Source organism: Rhinoraja longicauda, chromosome 4 (genome assembly GCF_053455715.1).
Source record: "Rhinoraja longicauda isolate Sanriku21f chromosome 4, sRhiLon1.1, whole genome shotgun sequence".
Taxonomy (NCBI): domain Eukaryota; kingdom Metazoa; phylum Chordata; class Chondrichthyes; order Rajiformes; family Arhynchobatidae; genus Rhinoraja; species Rhinoraja longicauda.
In genome coordinates, this window is record NC_135956.1 from 90,961,521 (window position 1) to 90,987,127 (window position 25,607).

The window sequence follows — 25,607 nt, forward strand, 5'->3', positions numbered from 1 at the left end:
GTGGCTCAGGAATGCTCTCTGGTTGTGGTGGGATGGTTCAGTTGCCTGATAACAGCCGGGAAGAAACTGTCCCTGAATCTGGAGGTGTGCGTTTTCACACTTCTGTACCTCTTGCCCGATGGGAGAGGGGAGAAGAGGGAGTGGCCGGGGGTGAGAATGGCCCTTGATTATGCTGCTGGCCTTGCCGAGGGTCGTCTAATTGAACCAATGGCACATAAAACACCTCCAGACACCTAACCTCCGCTCAGTCCTCCTAAACCCACCTGATCTCCTGGTTGCCAAACTCTTTCACTCCCCCTCCCACTCCCATACTGACCTTTCTGTCCTGGGCCTCCTCCGTTGTCAGAGTGAGGCCCAGCGCAAATTGAAGGAACAGCACCTCATATTTTGCTTGGGCAGTTTACACCCCTGCGGTATGAACACTGACTTCTCTAACTTCAAGTAACCCTTACTTTCCCTCTCTCTCCATCCCTCCCCATCCTAGTTCTCCGACCAGTCTGACTGCCCCCTTGATGAAATTTTATCTCTGTCTGCCTCGTTGTCACCTTCCCCCCAGCTAGCAATGGTCTATTCTACATTTGCCTTGAACTTTGTCCCCTTTGATCTCTCGTTTTCACACCTTACCCTTACGGGCGGCACGATGGCGCAGCGGTAGAGTTGCTGCCTTACAGCGAATGCATCGCCGGAGACTCGGGTTCCATCCCGACTACGGGCGCCGTCTGTACGGAGTTTGTACGTTCTCCCCGTGACCCGCGTGGGTTTTCGCCGAGATCTTCGGTTTCCTCCCACACTCCAAAGACGTACAGGTATGTAGGTTAATTGACTGGGCAAATGTAAAAATTGTCCCTAGTGTGTGTAGGATAGTGTTAGTGTGCGGGGATCGCTGGGCGGCACGGACCCAGTGGGCCGAAGGGCCTGTTTCTGCAATGTATCTCTAAATCTAAAAAATCTAAATCTTATCTCCGTGTCTCTCTTTCCCCTGACTCTCAGTCTGAAGAAGGGTCTCCACCCAAAATGACGCCCATTCCTTCTCTCCGGAGATGCTGCCTGGCCCGCTGAGTTACTCCAGCACTTTGTGTCTATCTTCGGTGTAAACCAGCATCTGCAGTTCCTTCCTACACAACCTGTTGTCCAGTTGCTGCTCGATTCTTGCCACGGGTCGTTAATAGGGTTGCTATTAAACCATAGAAAATAGGTGCAGGAGGAGGCCATTTAGCCCTTCGAGCTAGCACCGCCATTCACTGTGATCATGGCTGATCATTCACAATCACTAACCCGTGCCTGCCTTCTCCCCATATCCCTTGATTCCACTAGCCCCTAGAGCTCTATCTAACTCTCTTAAATTCACCCAGTGAATTAGCCTCCACTGCCCTCTGTGGCAGAGAATTCCACAAATTCACAACTCTCTGTGTGAAAAAGTTCCCTCTCGCCTCAGTTTTATATTACAGCGCCAGAGACCCGGGTTCGATCCTGACTACGGATGCTGTCTGTACATCATATGTTGAAAGACTGGAGCGACTAGGCTTGTATACACTGGAATTTAGAAGGATGAGAGGGGATCTTATCGAAACAAATAAGATTATTAAGGGGTTGGACACGTTAGAGGCAGGAAACATGTTCCCAATGTTGGGGGAGTCCAGAACAAGTGGCCACAGTTTAAGAATAAGGGGTAGGCCATTTAGAACTGAGATGAGGAAAAACTTTTTCAGTCAGAGTTGTGAATCTGTAGAATTCTCTGCCTCAGAAGGCAGTGGAGGCCAATTATTCTAATGCATTCAAGAGAGAGCTAGATAGAGCTCTTAAGGATAGTGGAGTCAGGGGGTATGTGGAGAAGGCAGGAATGGGGTACTGATTGAGAATGATCAGCCATGATCACATTGAAGCTCGAAGGGTCGACTGGCCTACTCCTGCACCTATTGTCTATTGTCTATTGTCTATTGTCTACAGCGTTTGTACGTTCTCCCCGTGACCTGCGTGGGTTTTCTCTGGGTGCTCCGGTTTCCTCCCGCACTCCAATGACGTACGGGTTTCTAGGTTAGTTGGCTTGGCACAAATTCTTAGACTGTGGCCCCTGGTTCTGGATTATTAATAAATGAAAATTCCTTCGTGCTTCAGAGAGTTTCCCCAGTGATGTTCCGCCTGCGATAATGTCAGTATCTTACCAGCCCACTGAATGAAAGTTGGTGAAGAGGGAATGCCAGGGCGGAGGGGAGATGAGGTGGAGAGGTTGATGGTAGGTGACAGTGCGGCACGGTGGCGCAGCGGTAGAATCGCTGCCTCACAGCGCCGGAGACCCGGGTTCCATCCTGACCACGGGTGCTGTCTGTACGGAGTTCGCACGTTCTCCCCGTGACCTGCGTGGGCTTTCTCCGGGTGCCCCGGTTTCCTTCCAGATTCCAATGACATGCAGGTTTTGTAGGTTGTACAAGAAAATAACTGCAGGTGCTGGTACAAATGGAAGGTATTTATTCACAAAATGCTGGAGTAACTCAGCGGGTCAGGCAGCATCTCAGGAGAGAAGGAATGGGTGACGTTTCGGGTCGAGACCCTTCTTCAGACTGCGGGGTCAGACTGCGGGGTCAGTCTGAAGAAGGGCCTCGACCCGAAACGTCACCCATTCCTTCTCTCCTGAGATGCTGCCTGACCTGCTGAGTTACTCCAGCATTTTGTGAATAAATACCCAAGGTTTTGTAGGTTAATTGATTGGGTAAAATTGTCCCCAGTGTGTGTAGGATACGGGGTGATGGCTGGGCGGCGCTGACTCGGTGGGCCGGAGAGCCTGTTTCCGCACTGTATCTCTAAATTCTAAAGTTGGGAGAAGCAGATTGGGCACTCGCTCGGCCCACTTGCCCAAACCCTCCTCACTCTTGCCCTTTCTCATCACCCTTCAAGTTTCTGAATGATGACACAACAGTAAATCTAACCACGAAACTGGTCATAATTATAGTCATAATCACACTTTATTAGCCAAGTATGTTTTGCAACATACGAGGAATGTCATTTGCCGTTCGGTCATAACAATAAAAAGCAACAGGACACACAAAACACATTTTAACATGAACATCCCCCGCAGTGACTCCTCCACATTCCTCACTGTGATGGAAGGCGGAAAAAAAAGTTCAATCTCTCCCCTTCTTTGTCCTCCAGCGGTCGGGGGCTTCGAGCCTTCCGTTGACGGGACGATCTTGACTCCCGTAGCCGGTGGTCGGGCCCCCCGCGTCGGGGCGATCAAGCTCCTGCATCGAGGGGGAATCTCAGCTCCCCCGCGCAGGGCGATCGGAACCCGGGTCGGGGCTCGTCGAACCTCCTGCGACTTTGGAGCTTCCCGACATCAGTCTCTACCCGAGACTGCGAGCTCCTTGATGGTGAAGTCGGCAGGCCGCGGTTGGAGCGTCGATCCCAGGCAAGGGATCACAGGCTCCGACGGTAAGTCCATGGCCTCGCGGTGGGGCTCAAAGTCAGTCTCGAGCAAGGCCGCCAGCTCCACGATGTTAGGACGCAGAGCGACCGGAGACACGATCCGGAAAACAATCGCATCTCCGGCAAGGGAAGAGATTGAATAAACGTTCCTCCCCCTTCCCCGCCACTCCCCACATAAAACAAACCAGAGAACATTAACACAAACTTTTTATAGCATACTTAAAATGACAAAACAGACGCAAAGAGACAGACCGTTGGCGAGGCTGCCACCGCTGACGGCGCCACCCAGTGGAACTTTAACCACAAAACTGGTTAAGTCACTATCGAGGGTGTTATACCTACAATAAACCTGCAGCACAGAAATATATATACAGAGATATATCAGCTCTGTGTCCATGATTAACGTTCACACGAGCCCCCTCTTTAGTGCAACTTCATCATCACAGTGAGCTGGGAGAGGGGGGTAGACACTAGATGTGGAAGGATGGACACAGAGTGCTGGAGTAACTCAGCGGGTCAGGCAGCATCTGTGGAGAACATGGATAGGTGACGTTTCACAGAGTGCTGGAGTAACTCAGCGGGTCAGGCAGCATCTGTGGAGAACATGGATAGGTGACGTTTCACAGAGTGCTGGAGTAACTCAGCGGGTCAGGCAGCATCTGTGGAGAACATGGATAGGTGACGTTTCACAGAGTGCTGGAGTAACTACATTCAACAGTTTCATTCTGCCTCAGTTAAATGCTTAGGTTTAAGAATAAAATGAAACTCTTTTTCTAACCTAAAATAATCTGCTTTGGGGAATGAATTCCCTTCATGATCTATTGATGTTGTCTTAAAGTGACCCAATTCTATTGTAACCTACATTCCTACGAAATGATCACTTGTTCATCTGTGAATAAAATCATAAGAGGAATAGATCGGGCAGATGCACAGAGTCTCTTGCCAATGGACAATAGACAATACGCAATAGGTGCAGGAGGAGGCCATTCGGCCCTTTGAGCCAGCAACACCATTCAATGTGATCATGGCTGATCATTCTCAATCAGTACCCCGTTCCTGCCTTCTCCCCATACCCCCTGACTCCGCTATCCTTAAGAGCTCTATCTAGCTCTCTCTTGAATGCATTCAGAGAATTGGCCTCCACTGCCTTCTGAGGCAGAGAATTCCACAGGTTCACCACTCTCTGACTGAAAAGGTTTTTCCTCATCTACGTTCTAAATGGCCGACCCCTTATTCTTAAACTGTGGCCCCTGGTTCTGGACTCCCCCAACATTAGGAACATGTTTCCTGCCTCTAACGTGTCCAACCCCTTAATAATCTTATACGTTTCGATAAGATCCCCTCTCATCCTTCTAAATTTGGAAGCACAAGAGTCTGCAGATGCTGGATAGAGTGCTTGGATAGAGTGGATGTGGAGAGGATGTTTAGTAAGAGTCTAGCACTAGAGGGCACAGCCTCAGAGCTAAAGGACGTTCTTTTAGGAAGGCGATGAGGAGAAATTTCTTCAGTCAGCGGGTGGTGAATCTGTGGAGATCTTTGCCACAGAAGGCTGTGGAGGCCGTCAGTGGATATTTTTAAGGCAGGGATAGATAGATTCTTGATTAGTACGGGTGTTAGGGGTTATGGGGAGAAGGCAGGAGAATGGGGTTAGGAGGGAGAGACAGATTAGCCACGTTTGAATGGCAGAGTAGACTTGATGGGCCGAATGGCCTAATTCTGCTCCTATTACATGACCTTATGAGTACTTGTGCTGTGACACCAGGTTAAGCGGTCAACCAAGAAGCCAAGCCCAAAGCCAAAGTACTATATAAACTGCTTCTACACACTTCTGCTAAGGACAATAACTGAGTCCATATGCAATAATCAGCTACCTACATGTTAACATAGACAACGGATGGTGTAGATGCCAGTGTATCATTGGGTTATCAAGTGGGACCTTCACTGGTCTTTCATTGAGTTTGGCCCACGACATCTCAGGAAGGCTCAACTGTTGGTTCTGGAGTCCCAGAACAACCCCCCTCAATACCAAGCGCAGGCTCGGCGATCATTTCGCTCAACGCCCCCCGCTCAGTCCGTCTTAACCAACCTGATCTCCCGGTGGCTCAGCGCTTCAACTCCCCCTCCCACTCCAACACTGACCTTTCTATCCTGGGCCTCCTCCATTGTCAGAGTGAGGCCCAGCGCAAATTGGAGGAACAGCACCTCATATTTCGCTTGGGTAGTTTACACCCCAGCGGCATGAACATTGACTTCTCTAACTTCAGATAGTCCCTGCTTTCCCTCTCTCCCCATCCCCTCCCCCTCCCCAGTTCTCCCACTACTCTTCCTATCTCCGACTACATTCTATCTTTGTCCCGCCCCCTCCCCTGACATCAGTCTGAAGAAGGGACTCGACCCGAAACGTCACCCATTCCTTCTCTCCAGAGATGCTGCCTGACCTGCTGAGTTACTTCAGCAATCTGTGTCTACCTTCGATTTTAACCAGCATCTGGAGTTTTTTCCTATCCCCTCCATCCCTGCTCTCACCACCAATGCTACCAGTATCTACTAAATAAAGGAAAGTGCAGACGATAAATTCACTCTCTTTAACACGGATATCAAAATCTACAGCTGAAGAAGGGTCTCGACCCGAAACGTCACCCATTCCTTCTCTCCCGAGATGCTGCCTGACCTGCTGAGTTACTCCAGCATTTTGTGAATAAATCGATTTGTACCAGCATCTGCAGTTATTTTCTTATAAGACAAATTAAATGGCTGATAATGAATGATGACTTCTTGCTAATTGCAGTCATTTGCAAAGGTCGGTTGACTCATTTGATTTTAAGGGGAAAAAAATATAGCTTAAACTTGTGAGGCCAAATTTAGAGAACTGCGAATATATACGCAAAACACTGGAGTAGCTCAGCGGGTCGGGCAGCATCTGTGGAGAACATGGATAGGTGACGTTTCACAGAGTGCTGGAGTAAATCAGCGGGTCAGGCAGCATCTGTGGAGAACATGGATAGGCGACGTTTCACAGAGTGCCGGAGTAACTCAGCGGGTCAGGCAGCATCTGTGGAGAACATGGATAGGTGACGTTTCACAGAGTGCTGGAGTAACTCAACGGGACAGGCAGCATCTCTGGAGAGAAGGAATGGGTGACGTTTTGGGTCGAGACCCTTCTTCAGACGTTCGGTTTTGGTCACTGCTACACGAAGGGTATCATTAAGCTGGGGAGGGTACAGAGAAGATTTGTGCGGATGTTGCCAGGAATCGAGGGCCTAAGCTACAGGGAGAGGGTGAGCAGGCTGGGACCTAATTCACGTTAATCCCTTTATTACACGTTATTCCCTTTATCCTGTATCTGTACACTGTAAACGGCTCGACTGTAATCACTTATTGTCTTTCCGCTGGCTCGGTACACGTGACAATAAACTGAACTGAACTAATTCCTTGGAGTGCATGTGAGGGTGAGTGATGATCTTATAAAATCATGAGGGGAATGGATGGAGTGAATGCACAGAGTCCTTTACCCAGAGTAGGTGAATGAAGAACCAGAGGACACAGGTTTAAGGTGAGAGGGGAAAGATTTAACAGGAACCTGAGAGGCAAACTTTTCACTCAGTGAGTGGTGCGTATATGGAACGAGCTGCCAGGGGAGGTGGTTGAAGCAGGGACTACACCGATCAGCCAAAACATTATGACCACTGACAGGTGAAGTGAATAACATTGATTATCTTGTTACAATGGCACCTGTCAAGGGGTGGGATATATTAGGCAGCAAGTGAACAGTCAGTTCTTGAAGTTGATGTGTTGGATGCAGGAGAAATGGGCAGGAGTAAAGACCTGAGCGACTTTGACAAGAGCCAAATTGTTCTGGCCAGACGACTGGGTCAGAGCATCTCTGAAACGGCAAGGCTTGTGGGGTGCTCCCGGTCAGCAGTGGTGAGTACCGACCGACAGTGGTCCGAGGAGGGACAAACCACAAACCGGCGACAGGCAGGGTGTTGGGCGCCCAAGGCTCATCGATGCGCGAGGGCAACGAAGGCTATCCCGTCTGGTCTGAACCGACAGAAGGTCGACTGTGGCACAAGTCACAGAAAATGTTAATGGTGGTGACGGGAGGAATGTGTCACAATACACAGTGCATCGCACCCAGCTGTGTATGGGGCTGCACACGGAGGACCAACAGCATATTGGGCAGGTGGGCAGAACGTTTTGGCTGATCGGTGTATAACAGTATTTAAAGGACAGGGATGTAGATAGGAAGATTTTAGAGGGATATGGGCCAAAGGTGGGCAAATGGGACTAGCTTAGATGGGGCATCTTGATCGGCTATAGGGCTGGTTTCTGTGCTGTACGACTCTAAACAATTGTTAAGTGGTTTAAAAGATTTTATGCTGTGGGTCTTCCAGATAGACAGCTACTGCCATCCCCAGAAATACATTTATTCATAAATAAATTATTCAGGATAAAAAATATTCACAAAGCAAAAACTGTCAGATCAATTGATGAATAAGATCATACCAATGGATTCAAGGTTGTTTTTGCTAGGAGATACAAAAGGAATAATACCAAAGCTAAGTTTGGATAAACATCAAGAAAGATTTCTCAAAATATCATTAGCAGTAGCAAAAAAATGTGTTGCGGTCACATGGAAAGAACAAAATGAAATAAGATTTGAAAGATGGCATGCAGAAATGCGGAGTTGTATCCCATTAGAAAAAGCAACGTATAATCTGAGAAATGGATATGACTTCTTTTTGAAGGTGTGGAACCCATTCATGGCAAAGCTAGGATTAAGAATAGGAAGTAGTTAAATTCAGGATTGCTTTGATACCTAACAAGAATTTAAAAAGAAACTACTCGGAAGTGACTCCCTCGGGACTCCAGGTTTTTCTTTTTCTTTCTTTCTTCTGCTTTTTCTTTTTCCTTCTTTTGAACTGGGGGGTGGGGGGGTGGGGGGGAGGGGAGAAAATACAGAACAATACGTGTATAATCGAAGTTATAGGTCAGTGACTATTGTTTACTAAGGAATGTAAAATGTATAACGTATGGGTTCTGTTAAAATTGAAATAAAATATATATTTTTTTAAAAAGCAAAAACTGTCTTCAGGCATTCTCAGTGTCTGTACATTCAATAGTGTCATACTCAGTAGCTTTGATTAGGCAATAGACAATAGACAATAGGTGCAGGAGTAGGCCATTCGGCCCTTCGAGCCAGCACCGCCATTCAATGTGATCATGGCTGACCATTCTCAATCAGTACCCCGTTCCTGCCTTCTCCCCATACCCCCTGACTCCACTATCCTTAAAAGAGCTCTATCCAGCTCTCTCTTGAATGCATTCAGAGAATTGGCCTCCAGAGAATTAGTTTGGAGAAACGGCGTGGAAACAGGCCCTTCGGCCCACCGAGTCCGTGCCGACCACTGGTCAGCCATTCACACTAGTTCTGTGTCATCCCACGTTCTCATCCACTCCCTGCACACTAGGGGGCAATTTACAGAGGGGCCGATTAACCTACAAACCCGCACGTGTTTGGAGTGTGGGAGGAAACCCTCGCGGTCACAGAGAGAACTTGCAAACCCCACACAGAGGGCACCTGAGGTCAGGATGGAGTCGGGGTCTCTGGCGCTCGGAGGCAGAGGCTCCACCCGCTGCACCACTGTATCACTCCCAGTGTTCCCACCGGTCTTTAAACAAAACACCCGTGCCTCTCATGTGGCCCCCTAGGGTGCTATACCTTTCCTTGTTTGAGGGGTGTCCCCACCGGACTCTGCCCCCCAATGTCCAGCAGCGGAAGGACCCTAGACTGTGGTCCTCCCCCACAGAGCCTTGGTGTTGGCTGCACTGAGCTTCAGTGCGTCCCTCAGCAAGTACTCCTGCTGTCTGCAGCGGGCCAGTCGGCAACATTCCCTAGACAGACACAAACCGCTGGAGTAACTCAGCGGGACAGGCAGGAAAAATGCTCCCAATGTTTGATGGCACGGCGGCGCAGTGGTAGAGTTGCTGCCTCACAGCGCCAGAGAGCCGGGTTCAGTCCTGACCATGGGTGCTGCCTGTGTGGAGTTTGCACGTTCTCTCTCTATGACCGCGTGCGTTTTGTCCGGGTGCTCCGGTTTCCTCCTGTGTTCCCAAAGACGTCCAGGTTTGTACGTTACCCCAGCTTTTTGTGTCTGCCTGTTTATCTTCTTCGTTTACCCCATCCTGATTTGGTGCCTTTCGGAAAGCCTCTAAAGTGCCTGCCGCTGCAGTTTGCCTTTCATAGGTTCACGAGGTTAATCTTATAGAGACGTATAAAATTATGAAAGGACTGGACAAGCTGGATGCAGGAAAAATGTTCCCAATGTTGGGGGAGTCCAGAACCAGGGGCCACAGTCTTAGAATAAAGGGGTGGCCATTTAAAACTGAGATGAGAAGGAACTTTTTCACCCAGAGAGTTGTGAATTTGTGGAATTCTCTGCCACAGAGGGCAGTGGAGGCCAAATCACTGGATGAATTTAAGAGAGAGTTAGATAGAGCTCTAGGGGCTCGTGGGATCAAGGGATATGGGGAGAAGTTGGGCACGGGTTACTGATTGTGGATTATCAGCCGTGATCACAATGAATGGCTGTGCTGGCTCGAAGGGCTGAATGGCCTCCTCCTGCACCTATTTTCTATGTTTCTATGTTTCTATGAGAGAATTCATACCACTGGGCTGTAAACTGCCCAACGAAATATAAGATGATGTTCCTCCAAGTGGCGTTTAGCCTTACTCTGACAATGGAGGAGACCTAGGACAGAAAGGTCAGTGTGGAAATGGGAAGGGGAATTAAAGTTTGTTTACATTTCACGCTCTTCTCTCATTTCTCCTCATCTCCACCGCCTTTTGGCTTTTCGTCTTTGGCCTTTGTTTGTCTGAAATGTTTCTTAAGCGTTGGGATAGTCCCAGCCCCAATGAATGAATGAATGAATGAATACGTTTATTGGCCAAGTATGTACACACACAAGGAATGTGCTCCGCTCACAAGTAACAACACGAACATACAGTAAGCAACTACCTCCTCTGGCAGCTCGTTCCAAAAACCCACCACCCTTTCTGTGAAAAAGTTACCCCTCAGATTCCTATGAAATCTTTTCCCTTTCACCTTAAACTTATACCTTCTGGTCCCCGAATCTGGGCAAGAGACTCTGTGCATCTACCCGATCTATTCCTCTCATGATTTTGTACACCTCTATAAGATCTCCCCTCATCCTCCTGCGCTCCATGGAATAGAGACCCAGCCTACTCAACCTCTCCCTATAGCTCACACCCTCTAGTCCTGGCAACAGCCTTGTAAATCTTCTCTGAATCCTTTCCAGGTCTTTTTATGGAGGAAATAGGGACTATCTTGCAAAAGCTACAATCAAATTCTTAGGTGGTTACTTGCATTCAGTGAATGATAAATGTAGTGAAGGGTCAAATTTTTTGTACGCTACAAAGACCCACTCATTAGGGCGGCACGGTGGCGCAGCGGTAGAGTTGCTGCCTCACAGCGCCAGAGACCCGGGTTCCATCCTGACCACGGGTGCTGTCTGTACGGAGTTTGTACGTTCTCCCCGAGACCATCCTTGGTTTTTCCCCCGGGTGCTCCGGTTTCCTCCCACACTCCAAAGACGTGCAGGTTTGTAGGTTAATCGATCTCTGTAAATTGTATAGGATAGCGCTCGTGTATGGGGTCAGTGCGGACTCGGTGGGCTGAAGTTCACAAGTTGTAGGAGTAGAATTAGGCCATTTGGCCCATCCAGTCTACTCCGCCATTCAATCATGACTAATCTCTGCCTCCTAATGGCGGGACTGTCATATATTGCAAGACTGGAGCGACTAGGCTTGTATACACTGGAATTTAGAAGGATGAGAGGAGATCTTATCGAAACGTATAAGATTATTAAGGGGTTGGACACGTTAGAGGCAGGAAACATGTTCCCAATGTTGGGGGAGTCCAGAACAAGGGGCCACAGTTTAAGAATAAGGGGTAGGCCATTTAGAACTGAGATGAGGAAAAACTTTTTCAGTCAGAGAGTTGTGAATCTGTGGAATTCTCTGCCTCAGAAGGCAGTGGAGGCCAATTCTCTGAATGCATTCAAGAGAGGATTAGATAGAGCTCTTAAGGATAGCGGAGTCAGAGGGTATGGGGAGAAGGCAGGAACGGGGTACTGATTGAGAATGATCAGCCATGATCACATTGAATGGTGGTGCTGGCTCGAAGGGACAAATGGCCTCCTCCTGCACCTACTGTCTATTGTCTATTGTCTAATCCCATTGTCCTGCCTTCTCCCCACAACTCTTGACACCCACCCGTTCTAATCAAGAATTTGTCTATCTTTGCCTTAAAAATATCCGCTGACTTGTCCTCCACAGCCCTCTGTGGCAATGAGTTCCACAGATTAACCAGCCTCTGATTAACTACCCTCTGAATTCCTCCTTGCCTCCTTTCTAAAAGAGTGCCCTTTAATGTTGAGGCTGTGCCCTCTGGTCCTAGACTCTCCCACTGGTGGAAACATCCTCTCCACATCCACTCTCTCTCTGCCTTTCATTATTCTGTAAGATGCAGCTAGATGCAGGAAAAATGTTCCCAATGTTGGGGGAGTCCAGAACCAGGGGCCACAGTCGAAGAATAAAGGGGAGGCCATTTAGAACGGAGATGAGGAAAAAGTTTTTCACTCAGAGTTGTAAATCTGTGGAATTCTCTGCCTCAGAAGGCAGTGGAGGCCAATTCTCTGGATACTTTCAAGAGAGAGTTAGATAGAGCTCTTAATGATAGCGGAGTCAGGGGGTATTTGGAGAAGGCAGGAACGGGGTACTGATTGTGGATGATCAGCCATGAGCACATTGAATGGTGGTGCTGGCTTGAAGGGCTCAAAGGCCTCCTCCTGCACCTATTATCTATTGTCTATGGAGTCATAAGCGCTCCGGTTTCCTCCCACACTCCAAAGACATACAGGTTAGTAGGTTAATTGGCCTCGGTAACATTGTTAATTGTCCCGCGTGTGTGTAGGACAGTGTTAGTGTGTGCGCGGGGATCGCTGGTCAGCACGGCCTCGGTGGGCCGAAAGGCCTGTTACTGCACCGAATCCCAAAAATAAACGACAAAAACTTTAACAGAAACCATCTGTGCGTAATGTTGTCCATTCTTACTCTGGACAGCAGCAGTTTCATCTGCTTCCCATTCTGGTTCAATCGATCCAAGTGCACTGGAGCCTAAACCCTTTCAAGCTCCCGGTAGTGGATCGTGTTGCGGATTGTGCAGTCAATTGGCAGAGGCTGATACATGATGTAAAACCGCTGCTCTCTCTGTAAGAGAATACCATGGATATAGAGTTACTTTAAAAGGCGGTGGGAAATGTAGAACATTAGTCACAGCAGAGTTGCCTGGAGTGGATCCAAGCTTACACATTGTGAAATCTGGATCCTTAGAGATACAGCGCGGAAACAGGCCCTTTCGGCCCACCGGGTCCGCGCCGACCAGCGATCCCCGCACACACTAACACTACCCTACACACACTAGGGACAAATTTTTAAATTTACCAAGCCAATTAACCTACAAACCCGCACGTCTTTGGAGTGTGGGAGGAAACCGAAGATCTCGGAGAAAACCCACGCAGGTCACGGGGAGAACGTGCAAACTCCGTACAGACGGCGCCCGTAGTCGGGATGGAACCCGGGTCTCCGGCGCTGCATTCGCTGGAAGGCGGCAACTCTACCGCTGCGCCACCGTGCCGCCCTAATGTGGCGTGGCCTCACAGCGCCAGGGACCCGGGTTCCATCCTGACCTCGGGTCCCCTCCATGTGGAGTTTGCACGTTCCCCCTGTGACCTCTGAATGGCAGGATAGAGTTGGACGGGTCGGAAGAAAAGTGCTGGCAAGGGGAAAGTGTGTTTTATTGCCAATATTACAGCCTCCAATACAATATGTAAAAACAAAAAGGTGCTTAAAGCCCTCAGTGTGGAGGAATAATGCTTCTACGTATAATTAACAGCAGGGCTCATCAATCTGAATGATTTAATTAAATGTGAAAAATCTGATCTAGTTTAGTTTAGTTTTTTAGTTCAGAGATACAGCGCGGAAACAGGCCCTTCGGCCCACCGGGTCCGCGCCGACCAGCGATCCCCCCACATTAACACTACCCTACACACACTAGGGACAATTTTTACATTTACCAAGCCAATTAACCCACAAACCTGCACGTCTTTGGAGTGTGGGAGGAAAATGAAGATCTCGGAGAAAACCCACGCAGGTCACGGGGAGAACGTACAAACGCCGTACAGAAGGCACCCGTAGTCGGGATGAAACCCGGGTCTCCGGCGCTGCATTCGCTGTAAGGCAGCAACTCTACCGCTGCGCCACCGTGCCGCCCTTAATAGAAACCTGAGGGACAACATTTTCACACAGAGGGCGGTGGGTGTATGGAACGAGCTGCCAGAGGAGGTAGTTGAAGCGGGTGGCTATAACAGCATTTAAAAGATATTTGGACTTGTGTGTGGAAGAGAAAGAGGGTGAATGTGTAAGATGGAACTGCAGACGCTGGTTTACACCAAAGTGGACACGAAATGCTGGAGTAACTCAGCGGGACAGGCAGCCTCTCCGGAGAGAAGGAGTTGGTGATGCTTTGGGTCGAGACCCTTCTTCAGACTGAGAGTCACGGGAGAGGGAGACATAGAGATATGGAAGTGTAAGGTGTGAAAATGCAGATCAAAGGAGACGCAGTTCAAGGAAAATGTAGAATGGTTCATTCAAACCCGCTGAGTTCCTCCAGCACTCTGTGAAACGTCACCTATCCATGTTCTCCACAGATGCTGCCTGACCCGCTGAGTTCCTCCAGCACTCTGTGTCTATCCTCAGTGTGACTCAGATATTGGTCTCACTGGCAGTCTCTGGTCATAGGCTTGGCATTTTGCAATGGGATTGTCGACTTTTAGAGATACAGCACAGAGACAGGCCCTTCGGCCCACCCCGTACACTAACACTATCCTACGCACACTGGGGACAATTTAATTATTTTACCAAAGCCAATTAACCTACAAACCCGTCTATCTTTGGAGTGTGGGAGAAAATCGAAGGTCTCGTAGAAAACCCACGCAGGTCACGGGGAGAACGTGCAAACTCCGTACAGACAGCGCCCGCGGTCGGGATGGAACCCGGGTCTCCGGCGCTGTAAGGCAGCAACTCTACCGCCGCGCCACCGTGTGTAAATGTAAAATGAGTTATACCATCTGGTGGTGCTGGGGCCGTGAGGAGGGAGACGAGAAAGATGTGGCCGCAGGATTCGTGAAATAGACAATAGACAATAGACAATAGGTGCAGGAGTAGGCCATTAAGCCCTTCGAGCCAGCACCGCCATTCAATGCGATCATGGCTGATCACTCTCAATCAGTACCCCGTTCCTGCCTTCTCCCCATACCCCCTCACTCCGCTATCCTTAAGAGCTCTATCCAGCTCTCTCTTGAAAGCATCCAACGAACTGGCCTCCACTGCCTTCTGAGGCAGAGAATTCCACACCTTCACCACTCTCTGACTGAAAAAGTTCTTCCTCATCTCCGTTCTAAATGGCCTACCCCTTATTCTTAAACTGTGGCCCCTTGTTCTGGACTCCCCCAACATTGGGAACATGTTTCCTGCCTCTAATGTGTCCAATCCCCTAATTATCTTATATGTTTCAATAAGATCCCCCCTCATCCTTCTAAATTCCAGTGTATACAAGCCTAATCGCTCCAGTCTTTCAACATACGACAGTCCCGCCATTCCGGGAATTAACCTAGTGAACCTACGCTGCACGCCCTCAATAGCAAGAATATCCTTCCTCAAATTTGGAGACCAAAACTGCACACAGTACTCCAGGTGCGGTCTCACCAGGGCCCGGTACAACTGTAGAAGGACCTCTTTGCTCCTATACTCAACTCCTCTTGTTACGAAGGCCAACATTCCATTGGCTTTCTTCACTGCCTGCTATACCTGCATGCTTCCTTTCAGTGACTGATGCACTAGGACACCCAGATCTCGTTGAACATCCCCTCTTCCTAACTTGACACCATTCAGATAATAATCTGCCTTTCTATTCTTACTTCCAAAGTGAATAACCTCACACTTATCTACATTAAACTGCATCTGCCATGTATCCGCCCACTCACACAACCTGTCCAAGTCACCCTGCAGCCTTATTGCATCTTCCTCACAATTCACACTACCCCCCAGCTTAGTATCATCTGCAAATTTGCTAATGGTACTTTTAACCATGTTGTGCGTTTAAGAAACAGTTGGACAGGTACATGGGCAGGACAGGTTTGGTGGGATATGGACCAAGCGTAGGCAGGTGGGGCTAGGGTAGCTGGGACATTGTTGGCCGGTGTGGGCGAGTTGGGCCGAAGGGCCTGTTTCCACACTGTATCACTGTGTGACTCTATGACTCTGATTGATGATTTCTGCTTTTGCAGGATAGTGCTAATCAGTGGCAAGAGGTCCTTTTGCTCTGTGTTCTCAGTCATGTCCTATCTGGACAACAGCCAGGCTGGGTGAGTACATCACATCTCGCACCCAGCACTATGGGCACCCCATCTTATACTCTTCATAAGGTCACAAGTGGAAGGAGCAGGACTAGGCCATTCGGCCCATCGAGTCTACTCCGCCATTCAATCAAGGCTGATCTATCTCTCCCTCCTAACCCCATTCTCCTGCCTTCTCCCCGTAACCCCTGACACCCGCACTGATCACGAATCTGTCTGTCTCTGCCTTAAAAATACTGTTGTGGAATCTCATGTCTTAAAATAAAATCTGTTGATGTGTGGGGGGGGGGAGGGGGGGCGGCAGTAAAACTGCTGCCTCACAGCGCCAGAGACCCGGGTTCCATTCTGACTACGGGTGCTGTCTGTACAGAGTTTGTACCTTCTCCCAGTGACCGCGTGGGTTTTCTCCGGGTGCTCCAGGTTCCTCCCACACTCCAAAGGCGTGCGGGTTTGTAGGTTAATTGGCTTCTGTAAATTGATAGACAATAGACAATAGGTGCAGGAGTAGGCCATTCGGCCCTTCGAGCCAGCACCGCCATTCAATGTGATCATGGCTGATCATTCTCAATCAGTACCCCGTTCCTGCCTTCTCCCCATACCCCCTGACTCCGCTATCCTTAAGAACTCTATCTAGCTCTCTCTTGAATGCTTTTTAGAGAATTGGCCTCCACTGCCTTCTGAGGCAGAGAATTCCACAAATTCACAACTCTCTGACTGTAAGTTTTTCTTCCTCTGCGTGTGTAGGATAGTGCTAGTTAGTGTGTGGGGTGATCGCTGGTCAGTACGGACGTAGTTGATCGAAGGGCCTCTTTCTGCACTGCCTCTCTGAAGCCTATAGTTTTGGTTTTCACAACAGCCCAGTTCATGAGCTACATAAAATATCTCTTATGACTTGAAACGTCCGTAGCTGTTAGACAATACTCCAAGGAAAAATGAAACCATGGAAACATAGAGAACTGTGGACTCTGGAACCTTGAGCAAAAAAGCACAGGGTGCTGGAGGAACTCAGTGGGTCAAGCAGCATCTGTGGAGGGAATGAACAGACAACGTTTTGAGTCAGGAAACTTAAGACTGATTGGAGTGGAGTGTAGGGGGTGGGGGGGGGTGGAGAAAGCTGGAAAATAGAGGTGGGGACAGGATTAGCGTAGAGGGGAGAAAGGTGCAAAAACACAAAGTGACGGAAGAACTCGTCAGATCAGGCAGCATCTGATACAGTGAACAAGGGCGGCACGGTGGCGCAGCGGTAGAGTTTCTGCCTTACAGTGAATGCAGCGCCGGAGACCCGGGTTCCATCCCGACTACAGGTGCTGTCTGTACGGAGTTTGTACGTTCTCCCCGTGACCTGCGTGGGTTTTCTCCAAGGTCTTTGGTTTCCTCCCACACACCAAAGACGTGCAGGTTTGTAGGGTAATTGGCTTGGTAAATCGTAAACATTGTCCCTAATGTGTGTAGGATAGTGTTAGTGTGCGGGGATCGCTGGTCGGCGCGGACCCGGTGGGCCGAAAGGGCCTGTTTCCGCGCTGTATCTCTAAAGTAAAAAAACTAAATTCACACAGTCATTTATCCAGTGTGAGGGAATCAAAAACTAGAGGACGTAGTTTTAAGGTAAGAGGGGCAAGATTTAATTGGAACCTGAGTGGAAACTCAGAGCATCGACACAAAAAGCTGGTGTAACTCAGCGGGACAGGCAGCATCTCCAGAGAGAAGGAATGGGCGACGGTTCAGGTCGAGACCCTTCTTCAGACCAGAGATCCCGACCCGAAACGTCACCCATTTCTCTCCAGCGATGCTGCCTGTCCCGCTGAGTTACTCCAGCGTTTAGTGTCTCTGCTTTAAATCGGCACCTGCAGTTCCTTCCTGCACACTTGACTCAGAGGGTGGTGGGTTTTTTTTGAACGAGCTGCTGGAGGAGGTAGTTAGGACAGGTACTACAACGGCTTTAAAAGGACATATGGACAGGTATGTGCATTGCAAAGGTTTGGAGAGATATGGGCCAAACACGGGCAGGTGAGACTACCTTAAGTGGGGCATCTTGGCTGGCAGGGACATGTTGGCCGAAGGGCCTGTTTCTGTACTGTATGACTCTATCTGGGGAGGGGATGTTTTAGAGTCACGGAGAGATACAGTGTGGAAACAGGCCCAACTCTCCCACACCGGCCAACAATGTCCCAGCCACTCTAGTCCCACCTGCCTGCGTTTGGTCCATATCCCTCCAAACCCGTCCTATCCATGTACCTGTCTGTTTCTTAAACGATGGGATAGTCCCAGCCTCAACTATCTCCTCTGGCAGCTTGTTCCATACACCCACCACACTCTGTGTGAAAACGTTACCCCTTCGATTCCTATTAAATCTTTTCCCCTTCACTTTGAACCTAGGTCCTCTGGTCCTCGATTCCCCTACTCTAGGTAAAAGACTCTGTGCATCTACCCGATCTATTCCTCGATGTTTCGGGTCGAGACCCTTCTTCAGACGAACCAAAGTTTTGTCCATTTGCTCCACAGACGTTGTCTGACCTGTTGAGTTTCTCCGGCACTTTGTGTTGTGTGAGATGGCCATTATGTGTTGAGGAGATTGTTTAGACAGGTCCTCGAATAACATTTAAGGGCCTGTTCCACTTCGGCGATTTTTAAGGCGACTGCCGGCGACTGTCAAAGTCGCAGCAGATCGCCGAAAAACCTTCGTATTTTTTTAACCCTACGACAATGTCTACGACTCCCCCCTACGACAACCTATCACCTAGGCAACGGCAAGCTGCCGACAACCGGCGACCCAGTTGTCGCGACCTAGGACGTCCACCTATGACAAATGCGGATGACACGAAGCTGGGGGGCAGTGTTAGCTGTGAGGAGGATGCTAGGAGGCTGCAAGGTGACTTGGATAGGTTAGGTGAGTGGGCAAATGCATGGCAGATGCAGTATAATGTGGATAAATGTGAGGTTATCCACTTTGGTGGCAAGAACAGGAAAGCAGACTATTACCTGAATGGTGGCCGATTAGGAAAAGGGGAGATGCAATGAGACCTGGGTGTTGTGGTACACCAGTCATTGAAAGTAGGCATGCAGGTGCAGCAGGCAGTGAAGAAAGCGAATGGTATGTTGGCATTCATAGCGGGGGGATTTGAGTATAGGAGCAGGGAGGTTCTGCTGCAGTTGTACAGGGCATTGGTGAGACCGCACCTGGAGTATTGCGTACAGTTTTGGTCTCTTAATCTGAGGAAAGACATTCTTGCCATAGAGGGAGTACAGAGAAGGTTCACCAGATTGATTCCTGGGATGGCAGGACTTTCATATGAAGAAAGACTGGATAGACTCGGCTTGTACTCGCTGGAATTTAGAAGATTGAGGGGGGATCTTATAGAAACTTACAAAATTCTTAAGGGGTTGGACAGGCTAGATGCAGGAAGATTGTTCCCGATGTTGGGGAAGTCCAGAACAAGGGGTCACAGTTTAAGGATAAGGGGGAAGTCTTTTAGGACCGAGATGAGAACGTTTTTTTTCACACAGAGAGTGGTGAATCTGTGGAATTCTCTGCCACAGAAGGTAGTTGAGGCCAGTTCATTGGCTATATTTAAGAGGGAGTTAGATGTGGCCCTTGTGGCTAAAGGGATCAGGGGGTATGGAGAGAAGGCAGATAAGGGATACTGAGTTGGATGATCAGCCATGATCATATTGAATGGCGGTGCAGGCTCGAAGGGCCGAATGGCCTATTCCTGCACCTATTTTCTATGTTTCTAAATCCACTCCTCATTGTCGTGTAGTCCAATCCAACCGCTAGTTTTAACTGAGTTTAGTTTGGATTAAATTAGAGATACAGCGTGGAAACAGGCCCTTCGGCCGTGCGAGTCCACGCCGACCAGCGATCCCCGCACACTAACAGTATTCTACACCCCACACTCGGGACAATTTACAATATTTACCTAAGCCAATTAACCTACAATCCTGTATGACCTTGGAGTGTGGGAGGAAACCGGAGCACCCGGCGAAAACCCACGCGGTCACGGGGAGAACGTGCAAACTCCGTACAGACAGCGCCCATAGTCAGGATCTAACCTGGGTCTCTGGCGCTGTGAGGCAGCAGCTCTACCCGCTGCGCCACCGTGCCGACCATTTCTACAAAGCAAACTCCCAACACAGGGAAAAAGACCAAGTATTTCAAATTCTCCCTTTTAAAAAGGGATTTTAAAAGATTCTTAAGAGATTGGACAGGCTAGATGCAGGAAAATATGTTCCTCATGTTGGGGGAGTCCAGAACCAGGGGTCACACAGTTTAAGAATAAGAGGGAGGACATTTAGGACTGAGACGAGGAAAATCTTTTTCACCCAGAGAGTTGTGAATCTGTGGAATTCTCTGCCACAGAAGACAGTGGAGGCCAATTCACTGGATGTTTTCAAGAGAGAGCTAGATAGAGCTCTTCGAGCTAACGGAATCAAGGGATATGGGGAGAAGGCAGGAACGGGCTACTGATTGTGGATGATCAGTCATGATCGTATTGAACGGCAGTGCCGGCTCGAAGGGCCGAATGGCCTCCTCCTGCACCTATTGTCTATTGTCCTCTATGTTTCGGGTCGAGACGCTTCTTCAAACGAACCAAAGGTTGTCCATTTGCTCCACAGATGTGGTCTGACCTGTTGAGTTTCTCCAGCACTTATTTTCTGTTTCTATGTTTAAAAAACATTTCAGCCAAAACAAGACTATTTCAAGCCTCCAATAGCAGTTTCATGTCACAAGCATTTATCAGAATGATATCATTGTACATTGGCAGACAAAGCAAACTCTAGCATTTTGCTGCTGAAACAACATTATAAATATAATTTTCAAGTGGCAAATGAAAACCCAAGACCAAAATAAGGCTTTAATTCAAGGTTTTGATATGAAGTAGAGAGCAGTCATCTTACCGTCCTTGTTTTCGGGCGCCCTGAGAGGGTCAACATTGAGATGTGGTCTCGTTCTGCGTGAGTGGTGCTTAAAGCAGCTAAGGTTGTGAAGACACTGTATTTTAGTTTAGTTCAGAGATACAGCGCGGAAACAGGCCCTTTCAGCCCACCGGGCCCACGCCGACCAGCGATCCCCCCGTACGCACTAGTTCTATCCTGCACGCACGAGGGACGATTTACAATCTACCAAAGCCAATGAACCTACAAACCTGTACAGTAGTACGTCTTTGGAGTGTGGGAGGAAACCGGAGCACCCGGACGGAAACCCGGGTGCTCACAGGGAGAACGCACAAACTGCGTACAGACCGCACCCGAGGTCAGGATCGAACCGGGGTCTCTGGCGCTGTGAGGCAGCAACTCTACCGCTGCGCCACCGTGTCTATGAGGAGTGCGTGCTTGATAACTGAGTGGTGATGAAGGCAAGTGATCATAACGGCTCATCCACAAACTGTCAAGAAGTAGACATGAACCCTGGTACTACTTCCAACAGGTAATCATTTCCTCTCCCCCTTCACTCTTTCCCACTGAGGTCACAGATTGCAGTAAAATAGAGTTCTTTTTAATGATGCTTCGTTTAATCTGTCTAATGTGCCTCAAATGCTTCTCAGCCTGTGATTTAGGAAAGTTTGGAAAAGGGGACGTACAACGAGATCTGGGTGTCTTAGTGCATCAGTCACTGAAAGGAAGCATGCAGGTACAGCAGGCAGTGAAGAAAGCCAATGGCCTTCATGTTGGCCTTCATAACAAGAGGAGTTGAGTATAGGAGCAAAGAGGTCCTTCTGCAGTTGTACAGGGCCCTAGTGAGACCACACCTGGAGTACTGTGTGCAGTTTTGGTCTCCAAAATTTGAGGAAGGATATTCTTGCTATTGAGGGGGTGCAGCGTAGGTTTACTAGGTTAATTCCCAGAATGGCGGGACTGTCATATGTTGAAAGACTGGAGCGACTAGGCTTGTATACAGTGGAATTTAGAAGGATGAGAGGGGATCTTATTGAAACGTATAAGATTATTAAGGGGTTGGACACGTTAGAGGCAGGAAACATGTTCCCAATGTTGGGGGAGTCCAGAACAAGGGGCCACAGTTTGAGAATAAGGGGTAGGTAGGCCATTTAGAACTGAGATGAGGAAAAACTTTTTCAGTCAGAGAGTTGTGAATCTGTGGAATTCTCTGCCTCTGAAGGCAGTGGAGGCCGATTCTCTGAATACATTCAAGAGAGAGCTAGATAGAGCTCTTAAGGATAGCGGAGTCAGGGGGTATGGGGAGAAGGCAGGAGCGGGGTACTGATTGAGAATGATCAGCCATGATCACATTGAATGGCGGTGCTGGCTCGAAGGGCCGAATGGCCTCCTCCTGCACCTATTTTTCTATGTTTCTATATTTCTAACATAAATAATGACGTTGCCAATTATCTACCTTTAGTTATGTTACAGACAGTGGGCAGTTGAGTATAGATGTTGGGAGGTTATGTTGCAGTTATATTACATCATGGTTCCACCAAGATACAGCACACAATGCCACACGCCATCCTTCTTCCCTGTGGCTATCAATAGACAATAGGTGCAGGAGGAGGCCATTTGGCCCTTCACACAGCACCGCAATTCACTGCGATCATGGATAATCATCCCATTCCTGCCTTCTCCCCATACCCCCTGACTCCGCTATCTTTAAGAGCTCTATCCAGCTCTCTCTTGAAAGCATCCAGAGAATTGGCCTCCACTGCCTTCTGAGGCAGAGAATTCCACAGATTCACAACTCTCTGACTGAAAGGTTTTTCCTCATCTCAGTTCTAAATGGCCTACCCCTTATTTATAAACTGTGGCCCCTGGTTCTGGACTCCCCCAACATTGGGAACATGTTTCCTGCCTCTAGCTTGTCCAACCCCTTAATAATCTTATATCTTTCAATAAGATTCCCTCTCATCCTTCTAAATTCCAGCCCAGTCGCTCCGTTCTTTCATCATATGACAGTCCCGCCATCCCGGGTGCAGAGAGATTTATGAGGATGTTGCCAGGACTCGAGGATCTGAGCTTTTGGGGGAGGTTGAGCAGGCTGGGACTCTTCCCTGGAGCGCAGGAGGATGAGGGGGGATCTTACAGAGGTGTATAAAATCATGAGGGGACTAGATCGGGTCGATGCACAGACTCTCTTTCCCAGAGTAGGGGAATCGAAGACCTGAGGACATAGGTTCAAGGTGAAGGGGAAAAGATTTAACAGGAATCTGAGGGGTGATGTTTTCACACAGAGGGTGGTGGGTGTATGGAACAAGCTGCCAGAGGAGGTAGTTGAGGCTGGGACTATCCCATCATTTTAAGAGACAGGTGCATGGATAGGACAGGTTTGGATGGATATGGACCAAACACAGGCAGGTGAGACTAGTGTAGCTGGGATATGTTAGCCAGTGAGATCAAGTTGGGCCAAAGGGCCTGTTTCCACACTATATCACTCTAACACTCTCTGGTATAAATATAAAACTGTCCTGAAAGTGTGTAGGGTAGTATTGATGTGTGGGTAGTGTGGACTTGGCGGGCCGAATGGCCTGTTGAGAGTGCCTCTAAACTAAACTAAACTGAAACTAAGCATCTCCGGAGATCATGGAACTAGGAGGAGAATCTTCACTTGTATACACTGGATACACTAGGCTTGTATACACTGGAATTTAGAAGGATGAGGGGGGATCTTATTGAAACATATAAGATAATTAGGGGATTGGACACATTAGAGGCAGGAAACATGTTCCCAATGTTGGGGGAGTCCAGAACAAGGGGCCACAGTTTAAGAATAAGGGGTAGGCCATTTAGAACGGAGATGAGGAAGAACTTTTTCAGTCAGAGAGTGGTGAAGGTGTGGAATTCTCTACCTCAGAAGGCAGTGGAGGCCAGTTCGTTGGATGCTTTCAAGAGAGAGCTAGATAGAGCTCTTAAGGATAGCGGAGTGAGAGGGTATGGGGAGAAGGCAGGAACGGGGTACTGATTGAGAGTGATCAGCCATGATCGCATTGAATGGCGGTGCTGGCTCGAAGGGCTGAATGGCCTACTCCTGCACCTATTGTCTATTGTTCACCAACAGACCGGTTCCACCAAGATGCAGCATAGAACGCCACAGGAGATCCTTCTTCCCTGTGGCTATCAAACTGGATAACTCCAGCCCCTTCTGTCGTGGGGTAGACTGAGACTGACTCCCCCCACCCCCACCCCCCCCAATCTTTGCACATCCCCCAGTCCTTTCCACTTTAATTCACTTTAATTTCATGTTTCTTGTACCTCGTTGTGTGACAGATGCTGCATTCTTGAGCAATAAACACAAAAAGTCCCTTTGTGGAGGGACTCTGGGGATCTGGCAGCATCGTTGAAGGCTAGACGGGTGACGTTTTGGGTCCCTTTTTCAGACTGCGTGGTGGGATGGAGGGGGGGTGGGGGAGAAAGCTGGAAGAGAGGTGGGGATGGAACAAAGCCAGTCTGAAGAAGGGTCTCGACCCGAAACGTCACCCATTCCTTCTCTCCAGTGATGCTGCCTGTCCCGCTGAGTTACTCCAGCATTTTGTGTCCATCTCCATGCGAGTGATAGGTGGATACTGTTAATTTGGTGGGGAGAAGGGAGGGAATAATTTTACAGATAGGTGGATAAAGACCACCACCTAAAGAAGATTGAGGGGGGATCTTACAGAAACTTACAGGGGTTGGACAGGCTAGATACAGGAAGATTGTTCCCGATGTTGGGGAAGTCCAGAACAAGGGGTCACAGTTTAAGGATAAGGGGGAGGTCTTTTAGGACCGAGATGAGAAGGTTTTTTTTCACACAGAGAGTGGTGAATCTGTGGAATTCTCTGACACAGAAGGTAGTTGAGGCCAGTTCATTGGCTATATTTAAGAGGGAGTTAGATGTGGCCCTTGTGGCTAAAGGGATCAGGGGGTATGGAGAGAAGGCAGGTACGAGATACTGAGTTGGATGATCAGCCATGATCATATTGAATGGCGGTGCGTACAGGCTCGAAGGGCTGAATGGCCTACTCCTGCACCTATTTTCTATGTTTCTATGGCCTGAGATGAAAAGACGTCTTTACTTTAGACTTTAGAAATATTTACTTTAGACTTTAGAAACATTGCGGAAACAAACCTTCTGGCACATCAAGTCTGTGCCTTCGAGTGAACACTAAGACTCGCCCACACACACCAGGTACAATTCAGCATTTTGTACTGAAGCCATTTAACCTGCAAACCTGCACGTCTTTGGAGTGTGGGAGGAAACCGAAAATCCGGTAGAAAACCCACGCAGGTCACGGGGAGAACGTACAAACTCCGTACAGGCAGACAGCACCCGTAGTCGGGATGGAACCCGGGTCTGGCGCTGTGAGGCAGTAACTCTACCGCTGCGCCACCGTGCGACAAGTTTAGACGTGGTCAAGCTACCTTCTGCTAATCGTGGATACGTGGGCGTGTGGCAGGTCTGATTTTGCTCAGAGTTTTCTTTTCTCTTCGTTTTAAACTGCCTGCTACACAGCAATGCCCTGAATACCTAACACGTACAGCTTCAAGAATCTCTTGCTTCCAGTTCAGTGCCGTTCTCTGAAAACCAATGTGTTCCCCATGTTGGGCGAGTCCAGAACCAGGGGCCACACACAGTCCAATAATAAAGGGGAGGCCATTTAAAACTGAGGTGAGAGTTGTGAATTTGTGGAATTCTCTGCCACAGAGGGCAGTGGAGGCCGATTCACTGGATGGATTTAAAAGAGAGTTGGATAGAGCTCTAGGGACTA

At 48.8% G+C, this 25,607-nt stretch overlaps 1 protein-coding gene across 2 annotated transcripts in view; it reads left to right on the plus strand.

The window, feature by feature from the left end:
- The window catches only part of cables1 (Cdk5 and Abl enzyme substrate 1), a 107,540-nt gene that overhangs the window by 47,243 nt on the left and 34,690 nt on the right, over positions 1-25,607 (plus strand). For both annotated transcript variants that reach the window (XM_078398379.1, XM_078398380.1), the window contains one exon: positions 15,850-15,927. In XM_078398379.1, coding sequence (XP_078254505.1) covers positions 15,850-15,927 — 78 coding nt within the window. The remainder of the gene's footprint in view (positions 1-15,849; positions 15,928-25,607) is intronic.